The sequence below is a fragment of the Elephantulus edwardii genome, unplaced genomic scaffold, assembly GCF_000299155.1.
Source record: "Elephantulus edwardii isolate Elephantulus edwardi_28Jun2011 unplaced genomic scaffold, EleEdw1.0 scaffold00104, whole genome shotgun sequence".
Taxonomy (NCBI): Eukaryota; Metazoa; Chordata; class Mammalia; order Macroscelidea; family Macroscelididae; genus Elephantulus; species Elephantulus edwardii.
In genome coordinates, this window is record NW_006399854.1 from 8,609,805 (window position 1) to 8,627,309 (window position 17,505).

A 17,505-nucleotide genomic window follows, 5' to 3' on the forward strand; every position below is an offset into this window, starting at 1 on the left:
TCCAAGGCTATAAATCACTTGAAAGGATGGCCCGTATTTCTCCTGTAGAGCTGTTGGTGGATTCAAACCACCAGAGGAGTGAACTCGCTCTACAAAGAAAACCCCAAACCTTTGTTGTTCTGTAGAAAAAAATTTTAATTGGTTTAATCTTGGACCACTTGGTAAAAGCAGAGAATGTGCAAAATTTGTTGTTATGTGCAGTTGAGTTAGAACTGACTCCTAGCTGACCCTCTAGCAACTTTTCAAAGGCTATAAGTAGCACTGGTTGAAATTGCCTGTCTTTCTCCCACAGAGCAACTGATGTGGTTGAACCATATGCCCTCAGGTTAGGGAGCTCTGAGGGCCTGCTGGTCAGGATCTGTGTTGCCAGTCCAAAGGCCCGTGGCTTGAATCCACCAGCTGTCCCTCAGGAGAAAGATGGGAAATCTCCTCCCATGCTATTTACGGCCTCTGAAAACCCACTGCAGGGTCAGCTATGAGTTGGATCTGACTCAGTGGCACATAACAACAGCCTTTGGGTTGGCAGTGCAGCTCCTTACCTTTATGGCACCAGAAAGTTTAGACTTCATTTTTATTCCTGTTCTTTGCCTAACTAAATTGAAACATTATATGAGGGACAGTATTTTGTTTGTAGACCAAATGAATGTATTTTGTCTAGCCATAACATAATATGCTGTTATATAACCTACATACAAGCTTCATAAAAGCAAATCACTCATTTAGCTGTCAAGCTGTTTCCTACTCAGAGTGACTCTTCCATCGGGTGTCCACTCTCCATCAGATTTCCAAGGTTGTAAATCTTAGTAGGAAGGATAGCTCAACTTTCTGCCTGGGAGTCACTGGTGGATCTGAACCACTGGAGACATAGGACTTTCTGGTTAGGGGCGAAACACGCTGCAGACTTTGCCACCACAGCTCTTTAAGTAGTTCTGCAGAAAATGGAAAGTAATCTCTGTCCTGTCCATGTTATACTTCTGTGGTGTTATAATAAGCAGTCAAAGAATGTTTCAGACTTTAAAATAGCCCTTAGTGGGTTGATTAATTATAATGCAGAAAGTACTAGAAATACTAAGAACTTTAGAAACAGGATGCAATTCTTATAAACAAGATTTTCAGAGTGATAGAACTGGTCACAATAAGAAAATAACAATAAAATAGAAAAAATATTAAAGATGTATATGTCATCATTGAAATGTTTTTCATTTCTTTGTCTCTCATTTGCTTTCATTTAGCTATAACAAAGATTCAGATGAGTTAACCAAGTGGCTGGAATCTTCTCAGCAAACTCTAAATTACTGGAAAGAACAGTCCCTCAATGTGTCTCAGGACTTGGATACAATCAGAAGCAACATAAGCAACTTTTTTGTAAGTTGGCTTTTTTTGCTTGTTTTGGTTTTTAAATTTTATTAATTTTAATGAACATTTACAGGGATTTTGGATTTCCATTCATTCATTGTTCCACTTTTTTCTCTACTCCCCCTTTCCCCCCGTTCGTTCCTGTCTTTGAAAAGCAAAAGATAAACTTCTTCGTTGGTATACAATCCCCCCGGCCCCCACCGCGAATGCACTCCACTATGCAACCTTAATTCTGGATTCCTGTGATAATCATAATGCCCTATCATATATCGCTTTTAAACTGTTCTCTCCCTCATCTGTTTCAATTCAGCATACATTTTTTACACTCAAATAATTATTGGTTTGAAATACCAAGAGTGTCAAGATGGAGATGATAGCCTGGTTCACTTTCTACAAAGAATAAAACCTGGCCTACTGATAATGCAACAGTGGACTCAAGTGTGTCCGAAGGGTGAGGATGGCACAGGACAGGGCAGGGTTTGGGTCTGCTGTTCACAGGGTCCGTATTAGTCATACTCAACTCAGTGGCACTTAAGAACAACAAATGATAATAATTACATTTTCATTTGGATCTTATAAAATATAAACAAATATAAAGCTTACTCTGACACAAGGGGCTCTGGTGACTTAGTGGTAAGGAGTTTCACTGCCGACCTAAAGGCAGGCAGTTCAAATCTACCAGCTGCTCTGTGGGAGAAAGACGGGCAGTTTCCTCCCATACAGTTTATAGCCTCTGAAAACCCACTGGAGGGGCAGCTGTGAGTCAGTTCCCAAATGAAATCATGACTGCCTCTGATAGAAGGTGATTTTTACAATTTCAGAAAATACCCCCAAAAAAAACTCTACAGGATTATTTATAGAAGCATTTGAATTTTTTATAAAGGTTGACATTTCTACTGAAAGCTTGTTGTTCTATTATTTTAGAATTTTCTTTTGAAGAAGATAATACTTTTACAATAATTGCAGTAATACAACTCTTGTGTTTTCCTTTTATCTGTTTTGTCATATTTTGTAGCTATAGTTACTCTCCTAAGTATTAAAACATGTATATTTTCAAATATTTGAAGAAAGGTGGTAGCTTTCAAATATTTTAATTGTTTTCAAATATAAAATTTTTTTCAAATATAAAATATTTTCATATAAAAGTATCTTCTTGTTGTTGTTATGTGCCATTGAGTCGCTTGCAACTCAATAGCGACCCAGTGTACAACAGCCCTAAACTCTGCTTTGCCCTGTGCCAATCGCACTGTCTCTGATACACCCATCACGATTGCCCCAGTCGCTGAATCAGTCAGCATGATAGAGGGCCTTCCTCTCTTGCGCTGTCCCTCCATCCTCCCCTCCTAAGCACGATGTCCCTCTCCAAGGACTGGTCCCTCCAGTATCTACAGTATGTTCTCAGAAATTGGGCTTTTGTGTCTGAATGTTGTGTGACCACCATGTTATATGCAAGCAATTCCCATACAATCTGTATTAAGTCCCCACAAAGCCTATTGTAGTAAAACCTTATGGGAATTGGCTGATCAAGACCTAGTGGCACAGTGAGTTAAGCACTGTTAACAGAAAGATCATAGTCTAAGTCCAGCAGTCAGGCCATGGAAGAAAGATGAGGCAATCTGCTCCCATAAAGATTTACCGCCTCAGAAACACACATACACACACTCTCTCTTCCCCCCTCCCCCTCACCTCCTCCTCTCCTCCTCCCCGCCCCCTCCCCTCTCCCTCTTTGTGTGCGATGTGTGCACTCTCAAGTTAGAAATAACTCACGGCTGGACCTCTAGCAGATTTTCAGAGACAGTAAATCACATGTGAGGAGATTGCCCATCTTTCTCCCACAGAGCAGATGGTGGATTCAAACCACATACCTTTGAATTTACAGTGCAATTCCTTACCATTAAATCTCAAGCAGACCTTCAAATATTTACTATTTTTATTTTGGCCTCTGTTGTGTTATACTGAAACTTTGCTTTGTTTTGCGTATACTGTTTTAAACGTTTAAAGGCTCTGAATTTTAAAACTTGCTTCCATTAGGAGTTCTCAAAGGAAGTGGATAAAAAGTCCTCTTTAAAAACAGCAGTTGTGAGTACAGGGAACCAACTTCTTCACCTGAAAGAAGCTGATACAGCTACCCTGAGAGCATCCTTAGCACAGTTTGAACAAAAGTGGACAACACTCATAACTCAGCTTCCTGATATTCAAGAAAAGCTTCACCAGGTAAGTGTTTAAAGACACCACGTTTGAATTAGCGTTCTCTTGTTAATGTGTAGAAATTATTTCTCTGACTCAATTATTTTCATTGATACTACCTCATTTTCTCCAGCACGACTGAATACAGGTCTTAATTACTGGACGCTCCTCCAGTGGTTTCTTTAGTAAGAGAGAAATCAGGCTTAATTACTTTACTTCTCTGTTTATCTGTGCCTCTGTGGTAGTTTATGTGAAGGACACTGCCATTGTTCAGGGGTCGCGCATTCTAAGTTGGAATGCTGGGTTGGTTCTTTGAGTAACCTGTGTAATTATGAAACAAGACCTTCTATCAAATCTTTAGTGATGCCCTGATTCCTTTTGTTAACTGAAGGTAATTAAATGGAAATAATTTTGTCCTTGCAGCTTCAGATGGAGAAATTGCCATCTCGTAAAGCAATCGCGGAGATGATTAGCTGGATGAACAATGTAGAGCATCACATGGCAAATGAAGACCCTGTACGTTCTTTAAGTTCTTCAGCTCAAGTTAAAAATCATCTTCACAAGTATAAGGTAATTATACAAAAGGAGCCAAAAGTCTTTTAATGATATGAGAAAGCAAATCAGTGTGAAGTTAAATGCTAAACAAAGAGACATGGAGAAGATAATCTTCAAAAATGAATTTTCAGGTGGTGAGGGAAAAGGTGTCAGATGACTTTAATGATATAAATTCATGTTGTTTAAATTCATACTGTTTCAATTCATTTAATAGCTCCCCTAGCCACAGAATATGCCATTAAACTTCCCTTTTATAAACACCGGACTATATTTGATCCAAACAATTTGTAATCTCTCAGCCACTTCCAAGGAATCCTGACAGCACAGTGGTTAAATGCACTAGGCTGCTAATGAAAAGGGCAGTGGTTCAAAACCACCAGACACACTGTAGAAGAAAAATGTGGCAGTTGGTTTATATAAAAATTAACAGTTGGGAAACTTTTTGGGGCATTTTTATTCTTCTTCAGTGGTGAGACTTACTGTGAGGGGAGAGCAACAGTAATAGGTTTAAGTCCTCTGGTGCTCTCCTTCCTCCGTGCTTTTATATGTGGTGTGCCTTGATCTGGAATGCCAGTGCCCCATTTTGGGCAAAGATCCTTCTAGTCATCCTTCAAGAGACAGCTCCATTATTGTAGAATAAGTATGATGGTCCAAGGAGAAGGGGGGGTGGAAGAAGAGGGATGAGGATGGACGGGGGGGTTGGGTGGTTAATCATAGGGTCACACAATTTGATGGCTGGAGGTGAAGGAAATGTGAAAGACCCCATGTGAAAAACAATGTATTTGGACTTTGTTAATAAATCAGTGTAAAATAAAGTAAAAATGAAAATAACCATGCGGGGAGGGGAAGAGGCAGCTCCAGTATTTTCTCATCTAGAAATCCTTCACTGACTCTATAATTACCTGTCCACTTGCCTGGCTCCTCATCTAAACTGAGTTTATTGAGAGAAAGGACTACTCTTCTGCTTTATGATCCTAGTATAATACCCACCATCTGAGTGTTAAGGGAGCTCTGGCAGCCTAGTGGTAAGGATTTGCACCACTATCACAAAGGCATGTAGTTCAAACCCACTAGCTGATCTAGAAGAGAGGAATGGGTAATCTCCTATGCTATTTACTGCCTCTGAAAACTTTCTAACGGCTCAGCTATGACTCAGTTCTGACTCTACGGTACTTAACAACAGCAATAGATGTTAAATAAAGCTCTTTGAGCAAGACAGTGAGTAAATGAAAAATTATATCCTTCTACATGCAACCACCTTTGTGGTATTTATTTTCAGGTAGATTTAACTAACATTTAAAAAGTTACACACAAACCATTATTGTGTGCCATTATTGGTGCTAAATACTGAGAAGACAGAAATGAAGTCCTGTTCATTGATTTCTTAAAGACCTCAAAGATTGGTTGATTTGCCTCTGGTAGGCAGAAGGGGAATCATTACTTAATCGAAAAACATGATACTAACAACAGACTTTTCTATACCATCACATCTTAACATCCATGAATCTTTAAAGAGTTTCCATGTATATAGTCTTTAAGTCTTTAGTGGCCTGTCTCATAGGTGGTTTTCCACCTTGCTGTCTCCAAAGGAAGTGTTAGACCTTTCCAGGGTACAACCCAACAAATAGCATACTTGATGAGGAATCATGCTTGACTCCCTATGGATTTAGGGTTCCTGTGAGTTGAAAAGGGGAATTCTGGTGACCTAGTGGAAAGGAGTTGTGCTGCCAACCCAAAACCTGCCAGTGGAGGGGCAGCTGTGAGTCAGATCCAACTCAGTGGTACATAACAACAGCATGTGTTGTGAAGGTACCCATACCTCTCCAGGAGACCTGAGAGCTGTCTAAATTGGAAAATTCCCTAAAGGTATTCTGTGTTTTGTGTGGCATCCCTTCTTGCTGTTCCTGTAAGCCACCAGGATGAGTCAGCAATGCTGTGTAGATCTCAGGGTAGCGTCTCAGAGGAACCCTTTGTCACACACTGGGAGCTAGCTTTGGTTCAGATGATAACACAGTGCTCCCTTTGGCATTTCATTCTGTTTGAAATTGTTTCATAATCCCAAATCAAAGCAGTATCGTTGGGAGAGGGGATGGGTAAGATAGAGAAGGTAGAATATGACTTCTGACAGACTCCAATCTAAATGTGGTCTTGGAACTTTTTTGTGTGTGACAACTCTGATAAAGAGGATTTTATGTGAATTCATCTTAGTTCAGAACGTGGATCTAATGATAGTGCTAGAGACAGTCAAGAATTCTCTGGAAGCTCTATGTTACAACTTACTGTTTTTGTTAGGTGCCATTGAATGGAGTACAACCCATACTGACCCCATGAACAACAGATCTGAACCTTGTTCTATCCTGTGCCACCCTCATAATTTTTTTAAACTACATTATTTTTTTGTGTGTACCATCACATCACATCTGACTATTACAGGAGGAGATTGTCCCTCCTTCTCCAGCAGAGCATCCGGTGGATTTGAACTGCACACTTCTGGGATTGCAGTGCACCTTCTTGCCACTAGGCCACCAGAGCACACTCATCCTCATAATTTCTGACACACTCAAGTCCATTGCTGCAGTCACTGTGTCAGTCTAACTGGTTGAGGGTCTTTCTCACTTTGGTTGATCTTCACATTTCCAAGCATGATATCCCTTTCCAAGGAATAACCTCTCCTGACAACATGCCCAGAGTATGTGAGACAAAGCTTTAAATCCTTGCTTCCAAGGAGCACTGTGACTGCACCTTCCCCAAAACATACCTGCAATTTCGCCATCCATGGGATACTCAGTACTCATCTTCAACACCACAGCTCAAAGGCATCGATTCTTCTTCTGTCATCCTTAGTCATTATCTAGCTCTCAACTGCATAGCAAGTGACTGAAAAGCCATGGTTCTTTCAGCTTAAGAAATGCCAAGTGAGTTCTTCCCTTCCTATTCTCCAATTCCAGCTCTCTGCACATTCCATTATACTACTTTACATTGTCTTCTCAAGGTGCCATTTGAAATCTGTTCAGGTCTTTTACTTTAGCTTCTCTTCCCTTTGTTTTGACTTCTTGACACCATAGTGCAATTTTCAGTCTGTTCTGACATCCATTTTGGTTTTGTCTTCTCTCTGTCTTTGTAATGACCTTTTTCTCTTCATGGACAATATCCTTGATGTCATCCTAAAACTCATCTGCTCTTCAAACATTGGTGTTTCAATGCTTCAAACATATTCTTAAGATAATTTTTAAATTTAAATGGAATAGATTCAGGATCATATTTTGGTTCTCGGGGACTTGTTTTTCTTTTCTTCAGCCTCAGTTTGAACCTTCACATGAGTTGTTGTTGTTAGGTGCCATCGAGTTATTTGTGACTCATAGCGACCCTATGTACAGCAGCCCTAAACCCTGCTCTATCCTGTGCCAATCACATTGCCTCCGATACACCCATCCCGATTACCCCAGTCACCAAATCAGTCCACCTCATAGAGAGTCTTCCCCTCCTGCACTGTCCCTCCACCCTCCCAAGCATGGTGTCCCTCTCCAAAGACCTGTCCCTCCTGGCAACATGTCCAAAGTATGTCAGACGAAGCCCCAGAATCCTTGCCTCCAAGGAGTAGCCTGGTTTAACCCTCTCCAGGATGAATCTGTTTGTTTTCTTGGCAGTCCAGGATACATTCAATACTCTTCTCCAGCACCACAGCTCAAAGGCATCAATTCTCCTTCTATCCTCCCTAGTCATTGTCCAACTCTCTGATGTATAACAAGTGATCGCAAAGACCATGGCCTGTATCAGGCGCACCTTAGACTCCAGAGAGACACCGTTGCTCTTCAGTACTTTAGAGAGGTCCCTAACAGCAGACTTTCCCACCGCAATACGTTTCTTGATTTCCTGGCTACTGGTGCCAAGAGTGTTGACCATGGAGCTGAGCAAACTGAAACTGTGAACAATCTCAATCTCTTCACCATCCATCCTGATGCTACCAATTGGTCCAGTGGTGAGAATCTTTGTCTTCTTAACATTGAGCCTCAGTCCATACTGAAGGCTGCAGTCCTTGACCCTCTGCAGCAAGTGCATGAGGTCCTCCTCAGTTTCAGCAAGAAGGGTTGTGTCATCTGCATAACATAGATTGTTAATAGATCTTCCACCAATCCTGATGCCACAATTCTCCTCATAGAGCCAAGCCTCCCAGATAATCTGCTCCACATACAGGTTGAAAAGGTATAAGACAGGACACATCCCTTTCGTACACCCTTTCCAATTTTGAACCATGCAGTGTTGCCCTGCTCTGTTCTGACAACTGCCTCTTGGTCCAAGTATAGGTTTCGCATTAGCACGACTAAATGTTCTGTGATTCCCATTCTTCTCAGAGTCAGCCACAGTTTGTTATGATGCAAACAGTCAAACGCCTTTGCATAATCAATGAAACACAGATAGACATTCTTCCGGAATTCCCTGCTTTCAGCTAAGATCCATCTAACATCAGCTACAATATCCCTAGTACCATGACCCCTTCTAAATCCAGCCTGGACTTCTGGCAATTCTCAGCTGATGTGCTTTTCCAGTCTTTTTTGGATAATCTTCAGTAGAGTCTTGCTTGCATGTCAAATCAATGATATTGTTCTGTAGTTTCCACACTCAGTTGGGTCATCCTTCTTTGGAATGGGAACAAATATAGATCTCTTCCAATCAGTTGGCCAAGTGGTTGTTCTTCAGATTTCTTGGCACAACTTGGTGAGCACATGCAGGGCAGCATCTGTTAGCTGAAGTTGATGGTCTTTACCATAGGCATCACCTGGCCTGGTTTTGGCTGCTGATATTACTCTTCTCCAGTAATTTCTTCCACAAACTCAGTCGGTCAGATCCCTCTGCAGTCCATCATGTGAGGTTCATGTGTAAAGTCACCATTTGTGTTTTTTTTAAATGGAATTTATGATGAATAAATCATTGAATGTACAAAATTTGATCATTCTGGTTCTAGCTTCATTTCTGTCATCAAGTCAATACTTTCCAACTACTTTCTTTCTTCATTGTTTCCAACTTTTGCATTCCAGTCACCAATTATCATTAATGCTCTTGATTGCATATTTAGTCAGTTTTGGCCAGCAAGATTATATAAAATATCTCCCATTTCTCCTCTTCCATTTTAACTGTTGGTGTGTATATTTTAATAATAGTCATATTAACAAGTCATCTTTGTATGTTTATGGATAATACCCTATCACTCACAGCATTGTACTTCAGGATACTTGAAATTGTCTTTTTAACTATGACTGCACAACCACTCTTCGTCTGTTCCTCATTCCCAGCATAGTACACCATGTGATTGTCAAAGCCAGTCCATTTCATCTCATCAATGCCTAGAACATTGATGTTCGTGTATTCCATTTCATTTTTCACAATTTCTATTTTTCTAGCACTTGTACTCTGTCCAGGCTATGTTCTGACCATTAATGGATGTTTGCAGCTGTTTCTCATGTTGCTTGACTTCCAGTCTGGGCTCTATTCCTAATACAACAACTATCCATGTTCTTCTGTTCATATGATTTTCAGAGGCCTACCTTTTTTTTATAGTTCTATAACTTTATTTGATAATCAACTATTAGTTTCATCCACATTGACAATCTGTAGACAGAGTTTTTGAAAGTGGTGACAGGTACATAGGTAACTGGTGCATACAGCTTGTTTGGGGAATCTTCATCCTCGTTACGTTTTCTGGACAACCGTACACGGATGGCGTATGGGACATTCCTTGTTCCTTTGGCTCAGATGCCTTTGTTAAGCCTGGTGTCAGTGCAAATAGCTCGTGTTTCCATCTCCTTCATGGCAGATTTCTGGATCTCCTTGAGAGCCTGAGAGGCACACTTGTTAAATCCCACTCCCTGAATGCGCTTGGGAATGTTGATGGAGTCCTCTCTGGTCACCACTTCGTTGATTGCTGAACGACCTTTCTTAATCTCATCACCCTTCTTTGTGGGGGCCGTAGCACTGTAACCAGGCTGGAAAGCAGAGGCCTGCTATTTTTATTACTATTTATTTTCTTTTATTTTATTACTATTATTATTATTTTTGTGTGTGTACCGTCAAATCAAATTTGACTGGTACAGGAGGAAATTGTCCCTCCTTCTCCAGCAGAGCATCTGGTGGATTTGAACTCGCACCTCTGGGACTGCAGTGTAGCTTCCTGCCACTAAGCTACCAGAGCTCGCTAGAGGCCTACTGTTAAGGAAGTGGATGACCAATCCTAGATGACGAGGTTATGGCCAGACCATCCCTGCCTTAATGGGTGTGAGCTGGTGTGAATAAAAGAGAAATCCAATTCATTCAGGCTTTGATGTTGTTTATTCTTATTTGCTCCCTTTAGGAATTTAGGATGGAAATGGACTATAAACAATGGATAGTTGACTTTGTTAACCAGTCACTACTTCAGTTAAGCACTTGTGATGTAGAAAGTAAACGCTATGAAAGAACAGAATTTGCAGAGCACCTGGGAGAATTGAACCGCCGATGGCACCAGTTACATGGAACACTAAATAAGAAGGTATGTTCACATGTCAGAGTTTGATGTATGGTTTGACCTTTGCAAAATACCACTTTTTTAAATATGCAGGAGAGAGGGGGGGGAAAAGACATATTCAGATCTTTACATTGCAGTTAAGCCTAGCTCTCATTCCACTTGTAACCTTTTTCTAAATCATGGGTAGAGACTTTGGTGCCACAGTGGTTAATTGATCAGCTGCTGTTAAAAAAGTCTGCAGTTCTAATCCCCAGCCACTCCGTGGGAGAAAGAGGAGACCGCCAGCTTTGGTAAAGAGACCTGGGGGCAGTTCTGCTCTGTTCTGGAGGCTTATTATGGATTAAAAAGACTTGACAACAATAGTTTATTTAATCTTTTCTTTTTCACCACTGGTGCACCTAGGAGACTATGAAAGTAGTTCTTCTATTTCTTGTGAGAGTCTTAGTTGGAAATTGAACTAGACAAGTGAATAAGAGAAATTTTATTTAATAAGATGTCAAGTATGTATCAGGTTACTAAGTGATGAGAAATATTTGACATTTTTCTGTGAAAGTAGGTGTTCAAAAGGTCAAAGTTATTAAAGATTATAATGTGAAGGTAAATGTACATGGCATTTTGGTAAATTTTTTACTCTGTGTCTCTGTGAAAATTAAGATAATTTATTTTTGGAAAAGTATATCAAATGACGACTGGATGACATCTGTATTTTGTAGAGTATGCATACAGTTGAGTTTATTGAATGACAGTTCAAATAATGAATGGACAAAGAATGTAAACAAATAACTTACAAACAGAATATTATAATTAGTCAATAATGTTTCCGCTTCAGTTACCAATTAAAAAATAAACATGTATAGTCTTATTACAGTAAAATGAAAATAAAATAAGGGTAAAACTTAAAACTACTAGAAAATTTTAAGAAACATATAATCATTCTAGCTTTTAACCCAGCAACCTACCTTTTAGATATTTGTCATAAGTCCTTCAAAAAGGAAAATAAGTGTATGTACACCCTCAGTGTTCACCATTATTTATACTGGCAAAAATGTAGAATGTCTTCATTTCCTATTATGGATGAACAATTAATCAGCCTGTACTTTTTCAAATCAGTGTAAAGAGTCAGTCATAATTTATGGCATAAAAAAAGACTATAAAAATTTGTTTATACTTTGAATAAAATGAGAATTATGCTACACTTAAGAAATTAAAAGAATCACATATACTAAAAGCCATAATTGGTTTGTTAAGTTGATAGAACTGTGAAATTTCTTTACTGTTGACATAAATTTTTATGTAAGCATGAGTCTGGGGAACATTCTTTAGAGCTTTACATGTTATACAATTTAAAAAAGCTATTGAATCCTCACAACATGATCTTATTTTTACAAATTTATGAAACTCTAAAGCAACCAGGTTTCTTATCACAGTAGCTTCATTTTTAAGAGAATTTCTGTTCCAGGAATTATTAGAAATGGTCATTACAAATATTGTACATTGAAAAAATACCAATTTTTTAAAAAAAAAATACGTATAACAGAGTTTACATTATAAACATGTGGTCTCTAATGAAGGGAATTTTATTATTTTTTTTAATCAATGGGTTATAGGTCCAACGTTTTGAGCAACTTTTGGAAAGTATCACTGAAAATGAAAACAGAATACAAATTTTTAACAACTGGCTGGAGGCGCAAGAAGAAAGACTGAACACTTTAAAGAAACCCGGAAGTGTGATCTCAGTTCAAAAGACCCTCCTGGACTGTCAGGTAGGAGGGGCGCAGCATCTCCCCAGGACAGCTGGGTTGTTGTGTCCGTCACCACCACCCACACCTACAAACCTAAAGGAGGCCTGACGGTGTCGTATGTTGCACATAGCAGTGGGAACCAAAGAGTCACTGGTTCACGTCCACCAACTTCTCCCTGAAAGAAGGATGAGTCATAAAGATTGACAGCCTCAATAATCAGTAGCAGTTTGCTATAAGTCGGAATTGGCACAGTGATACTGGATTTGGTGGTTTTTTTTGCTTATTTGTTTATTTTAACCTGGAAACTCAAGCATGACAGAGATTATAAGGATGATGCAGGATAGGCCAGCATTGTGATTAGTTGTTCATAGGGTCACTGTGAGACATAGTTGACTCAATGGCATATAAAAACAACACCACTTAGAGTTGGCAGTTCGGACCTGCCAATCACACACTCCGCCTTCTTCTGAAAAGATTACAGCCAGGAAGAGTCTGAAGAGTTCCACTCCACAGCACATGGAGGTGCTATGAGTTTGAATTAGTTTGATGGCATTGGATTTGGGGTCTGGGTTTTGTTTTTTTTCACTTGTGCCTCTACCTAAGCAGAGTTGCTGCTGTTTTGAAGGAGTCTTCTCTGAGCCCCCATATATCCATGAGTTTTACAAAATTACAAAACACTGTTTTTTTTATAATAAACAAAAGAAGGTACTGTTATTGTTGTTCTTAAGTAGTTTGACTGTTGTATGCTGTCAAAGCAACTACTGCCTATGTAGTGACCCTATAAACAGATCTAACCCTTGCCCTACTCACTGCTGTCCTTACAATCTCTGCCATGTTCAAGTCTGTTGTTACAGTGAGTGTGCCAGTCCATCTTTTTGAGTCTTTCTTTCTGACTCAGAGACTAGCCCCTCCTGACAACGAGCTTACAGTGTGTGAGAAGTTTCGCCATCTTTGCCTGTAAGGAGCACCGTGTTCACACTTCGTCTGAGATAGAGTTGTTTGTCCTTTGGCAGTCCACAAGATACTCAGCTCGCTTCTCCGGCACCACAGCTCAAAGGCACTGATTCTTCCTCTGTCATCCTTATTCATTGTCTGACTTTTGGATTCATAGAAAACAATTGAAAATACTCTTGGTTGGATCAAATGTACCTTAAGCCTTTAAACTGACCTCCTCCTTCTTTACCACTTTGGAGAAGTCCTTGACAGCAGATTTTCCCAGTGCACAGCTTTTAATTTCTTTGAAAACTCATTTGAATGTTAATCCTGGAAAGAAAAAAGTTTGAAGGGAGTTTTTATTTAGGTACTTCCTCTTTATTGTGAGGTGGTTTTTTGTTTTTATTTCACCCAGTATTTATAATAATACTGTGAAGTTCCTGTTCTTAGCATTTCATTCTGTTTAAAAAGAATTCTTCTTTCTTGTAAGGACCACTTATCCCTTAGTGCCATTACCTGAGTCACATTTGGGTTTGAGAATGTGGACTGTGACACGCGCGCGCACACACACACACACACACACACACACCCCACTTTGCTTTATTCTTTATTCAGTTGCCATTTCCTAGGCCACCAAGCTTTTGAGAGGTTCTTTCCTTAAATGTAAATTAATCCTCCTCAGAAACTGTCCTCTCTGTCACTTCCTTTTAAAAACACTGTGCTCTGCATTGCTTCTGAAGGCATACACATCGCTGACATTTCTCTACTCCAGGGGGAGATAGACCACACTTATCACTGTCATGTGTGACCTCTCAAATCAGATGTCACATCTACGTAGGCGTTTAATCCAGAGAGGTTTCCAAAAGGTGATAATCTGTAATCTAACTCCATACCAGCCATCTCCACTGTAGATTTCTTTCCTACTTCCCTCCTGACTTCCACAACACACAGCCCCCAGCACAATGCTTACATTCCATTACATACAATCCACCAACACAGTCTCTGTACCAGCTGCTCTTCCCAGAAATCAGAAATGCCGTTCATCCTCATCAGTGTCATTGTTGGGTGCTGTGGAGCTAATTTTGACTCAGCTTTCTTAGCCTCTAATAGTTACAGAGTCCACCAGTATTCCCTTCTCCTTCTGCATGAGTGCACTCAGTTTATTCCTTACTGTGTTATCAGTCTATCCCAGTCAACAACTCTGCATCAGAATTGACTTATCGCTGACTCTCCAGTAAGTTTTCAGAGACTGTGAATCACTTGGGAGGAGATTGTCCATCCTTCTGTATCTTTCAAGAATGGCTCAATTCAGGCCATGCTAAGGCCTGTTTTATCATGACTCGAGGCTTGAATTTGTTTTTCAGTTCCCTCTGCTGAGAAATGCCAAGCACGTTCATCCCTTTTTATTTTCCAACTCTAGCTCTTTGCACTTTTTGTTTTAATACTTTGTTTTGTCTTCATGAGCTCCTCTTTGAATTCTGTTCGGCTCTTGAACTTCCTGATTTCTTCTCTTTGTTGTGGCTTCTCAGCATTCTGGTGCAACATTTAGAGTGTCTTCCAGCGTCCATCTTGGTCTTTTATTCCTGCTCTTTCAATGACCTTTTGATGTTTTCATGGATATAACCATCCCAAAGCTCATCTGGTGTTTTTTCATTAGTGTTCAGTGCCTCAAACCTGTTCTCTCTTTTTTTAAAAAAAAAAACCACTTGTTGAGTGCTGTCAAATCAGATCCTACTGACACAGGAGAAGATTGCCCCTTCTCCAGCAGAGCATCTGGTGGATTCAAACCACGCACCTTCAGGATTACGTACAGCTTCTTGCCACTAGGCCATCAGAACTTAAATTTAGGTAGGATAGACTTGAGGTAGTATTTTGGTTCTGTGGATTTGTTTGCATTATATTTAGCTTTGAGAGCCATGTAATTTACAATAACTGAAAAGTCATGGTTAAAGTCATGTGGTGGCACCATGATTCAAGGCCATCAGCTGGCCCATAGGCACTTGGTTCCCATGTGATTAACTGCCTCTGAAAACCCGCCAGAGGGTCAGCTATGGGTCGGTTCCGACTCTACAGTACCCAATAGTGCTGTTTAGAGATAAATCCTCTCTCCTAAACTTTATTTTCTTTTATTTGGGCATGTCAAAACTTTCCTCTTGCTTCTCTAGGATTTAGAAAATCAACTTGCAGTTAAATCCAAAGCCTTGGAGGAGCTGAAACAAAGTTACCTGACTGTGGAGAGCGACACTATACCATTACTAGAAGATACAGCATCCACAATCGATGGTTTATATCAAAAGAGGAACAGAGTTCTTGATCAGGTGTGGAATTCATTTCAAGTGCCCTCTATAGCTTTCTTGTACTTGTTTGTTTGTTAAAATGTTTATTCTTTTTTTCTTTTCCAAATTGACACCCATGGAGCACATGATAAATTTAAGTTTCTTATACTTTTTAAAAGTACCTTTACTAAAAGGCAGTTTGGGTCCCGCAATTTTCTTTCTTTTTTTTTTTTTAAATAATTTAGATGAACATTTACTGAGCAAAGTCCTTTTCCATTCAAATTTCTTTTATCCTTATTATTGTTGTTAATATTCTTCTCTCACAGAGACTCTCCTCTCCGTAGGCCAAAAGTTGAGAAATTGTTAAGAAAAAAAGCTAAAGTGAAATAAAGGGGAGGTTACAAATCCTGGTTTTTTTCCACTAAATAGCACAATGCTAACATTCCAGTGATAACAGACCCTGGTTTATCCTTGTTTAGACTAACGTATTTGCGAAAGCGGGACTGTCTCCATCCCCAGTCCCCAACAGAACATCTATTATTGTTTTCTGGCCAGTTGGTCTATGCAGATCCCCCAAATGCAGGGATATGTTGTAGGGAATGGGTAATACATCACGCACCCCTTATAGGCTGGGTGAGTGGTCAGCACAGAACTTCACTATGAAGCATTACCATGAAGAGAAAGAATGTGCACAGTGGCTGGTGAGGAAGGCCTGTGTGCAGACAGAATTACCCCACCCAGGAGGAGGGCACCGAAAGAGAGGAAGAAGGGGTATCTCTAGACATTAGAACCTTGGCATTTCCCCTCAACAGAGGAGGCAGCCTCTAAATGCTAACCAACTCCAGGTTGGTCCATGTTTCCTAGTGAATCTTTATTTTGAAAAATTTGCCAGTTGCTAAGATGGATGTACTTCGCACTGTGTGTTCCAGAGAAAACGTAATCACTTGTATGCATGAAATCCATAGTAGCTTACCGTCTCCATTCCCAAGTGCGATTGTATTCTGAATGGAGAGGAAGTGGCAGTTGGCAAGGACAGAGGGGGGCACCTTCCAACCCACTGATACCATGATAGATGCCAGGATAATTGAATGGCAAAAAAACACCAAATCTTTTCAAGAAATATAGTGCGAGGCCACCTTCATATCCCCAAGCAAAAAAGTAAAGTTGAACCCTACCTCATACTATATACAAAAATACATTCAAAATGGGTCAAAAACCTGACTCTAGAAGAAAGCATAAGTGTAAATCTTTGTAACTTTGGATTAGGCAGTGGTTTCTTAATATGACACCAAAAAAGCACCAAGAAAAACTGACTTTGTAAGGAACTGCCCCATTTTACATTTCATCAGTAATGGAATTTCTTTGCAACACATTATTCTCTGTCTTTTTGTGAAATAGTATCTCACTCTAGTTTTCATTTGTATTTCCTTAATGACTTAACATATTACTCTAATAACATGTGTGCTTGTTGGCCAGTTGTCTGTCTTTGGAGAAATATCTACTGAACACCTATGTCTATTTATTAGTTTGTTTCTTCTTTTTCTGTTGAGTTGCAGGGGTTTTTTTATATTCTGGCTGGTATGAGATCCTGTTAAATGGGTGACAAAATGCTTTGACTCCTACTGTTACCACGATTATCAAAGCCTACTTATGGGGGAAGTGTGCCTGCTGTTGCAGTTCCTGCTGCTTTGCACTTGTCTGTCCTTCAGCTAGAATATGTTCATCTCTTGGTTGTACTTTTTCAGTGGTAGTAATCATCTGAGATGTTGAGTGGCACTGTGATCTTATAATGCTTGATGACTTTCTGCACATTTTCACAGATAATACCTGTTATTTCATTTATTGCCTGTGTCTCACAGGTTAAAAAACAAATAGGTTGTAACTGAAATGTGCCATCACCAGCTCTTATTACTTGCCGGTTTTCATTCCCCAGAACTCTTGGTGCTGGTACTTCTCG

General features: G+C 39.8%; 1 protein-coding gene across 1 annotated transcript in view; it reads left to right on the forward strand.

The window, feature by feature from the left end:
- SYNE2 (spectrin repeat containing, nuclear envelope 2) overlaps positions 1–17,505 on the forward strand; it is a 342,029-nt gene that overhangs the window by 234,604 nt on the left and 89,920 nt on the right. Inside the window, exons 79-84 of the mRNA XM_006891797.1 lie at positions 1,233–1,365; positions 3,388–3,570; positions 3,967–4,113; positions 10,445–10,621; positions 12,205–12,360; positions 15,438–15,590. Coding sequence (XP_006891859.1) covers positions 1,233–1,365; positions 3,388–3,570; positions 3,967–4,113; positions 10,445–10,621; positions 12,205–12,360; positions 15,438–15,590 — 949 coding nt within the window. The remainder of the gene's footprint in view (positions 1–1,232; positions 1,366–3,387; positions 3,571–3,966; positions 4,114–10,444; positions 10,622–12,204; positions 12,361–15,437; positions 15,591–17,505) is intronic.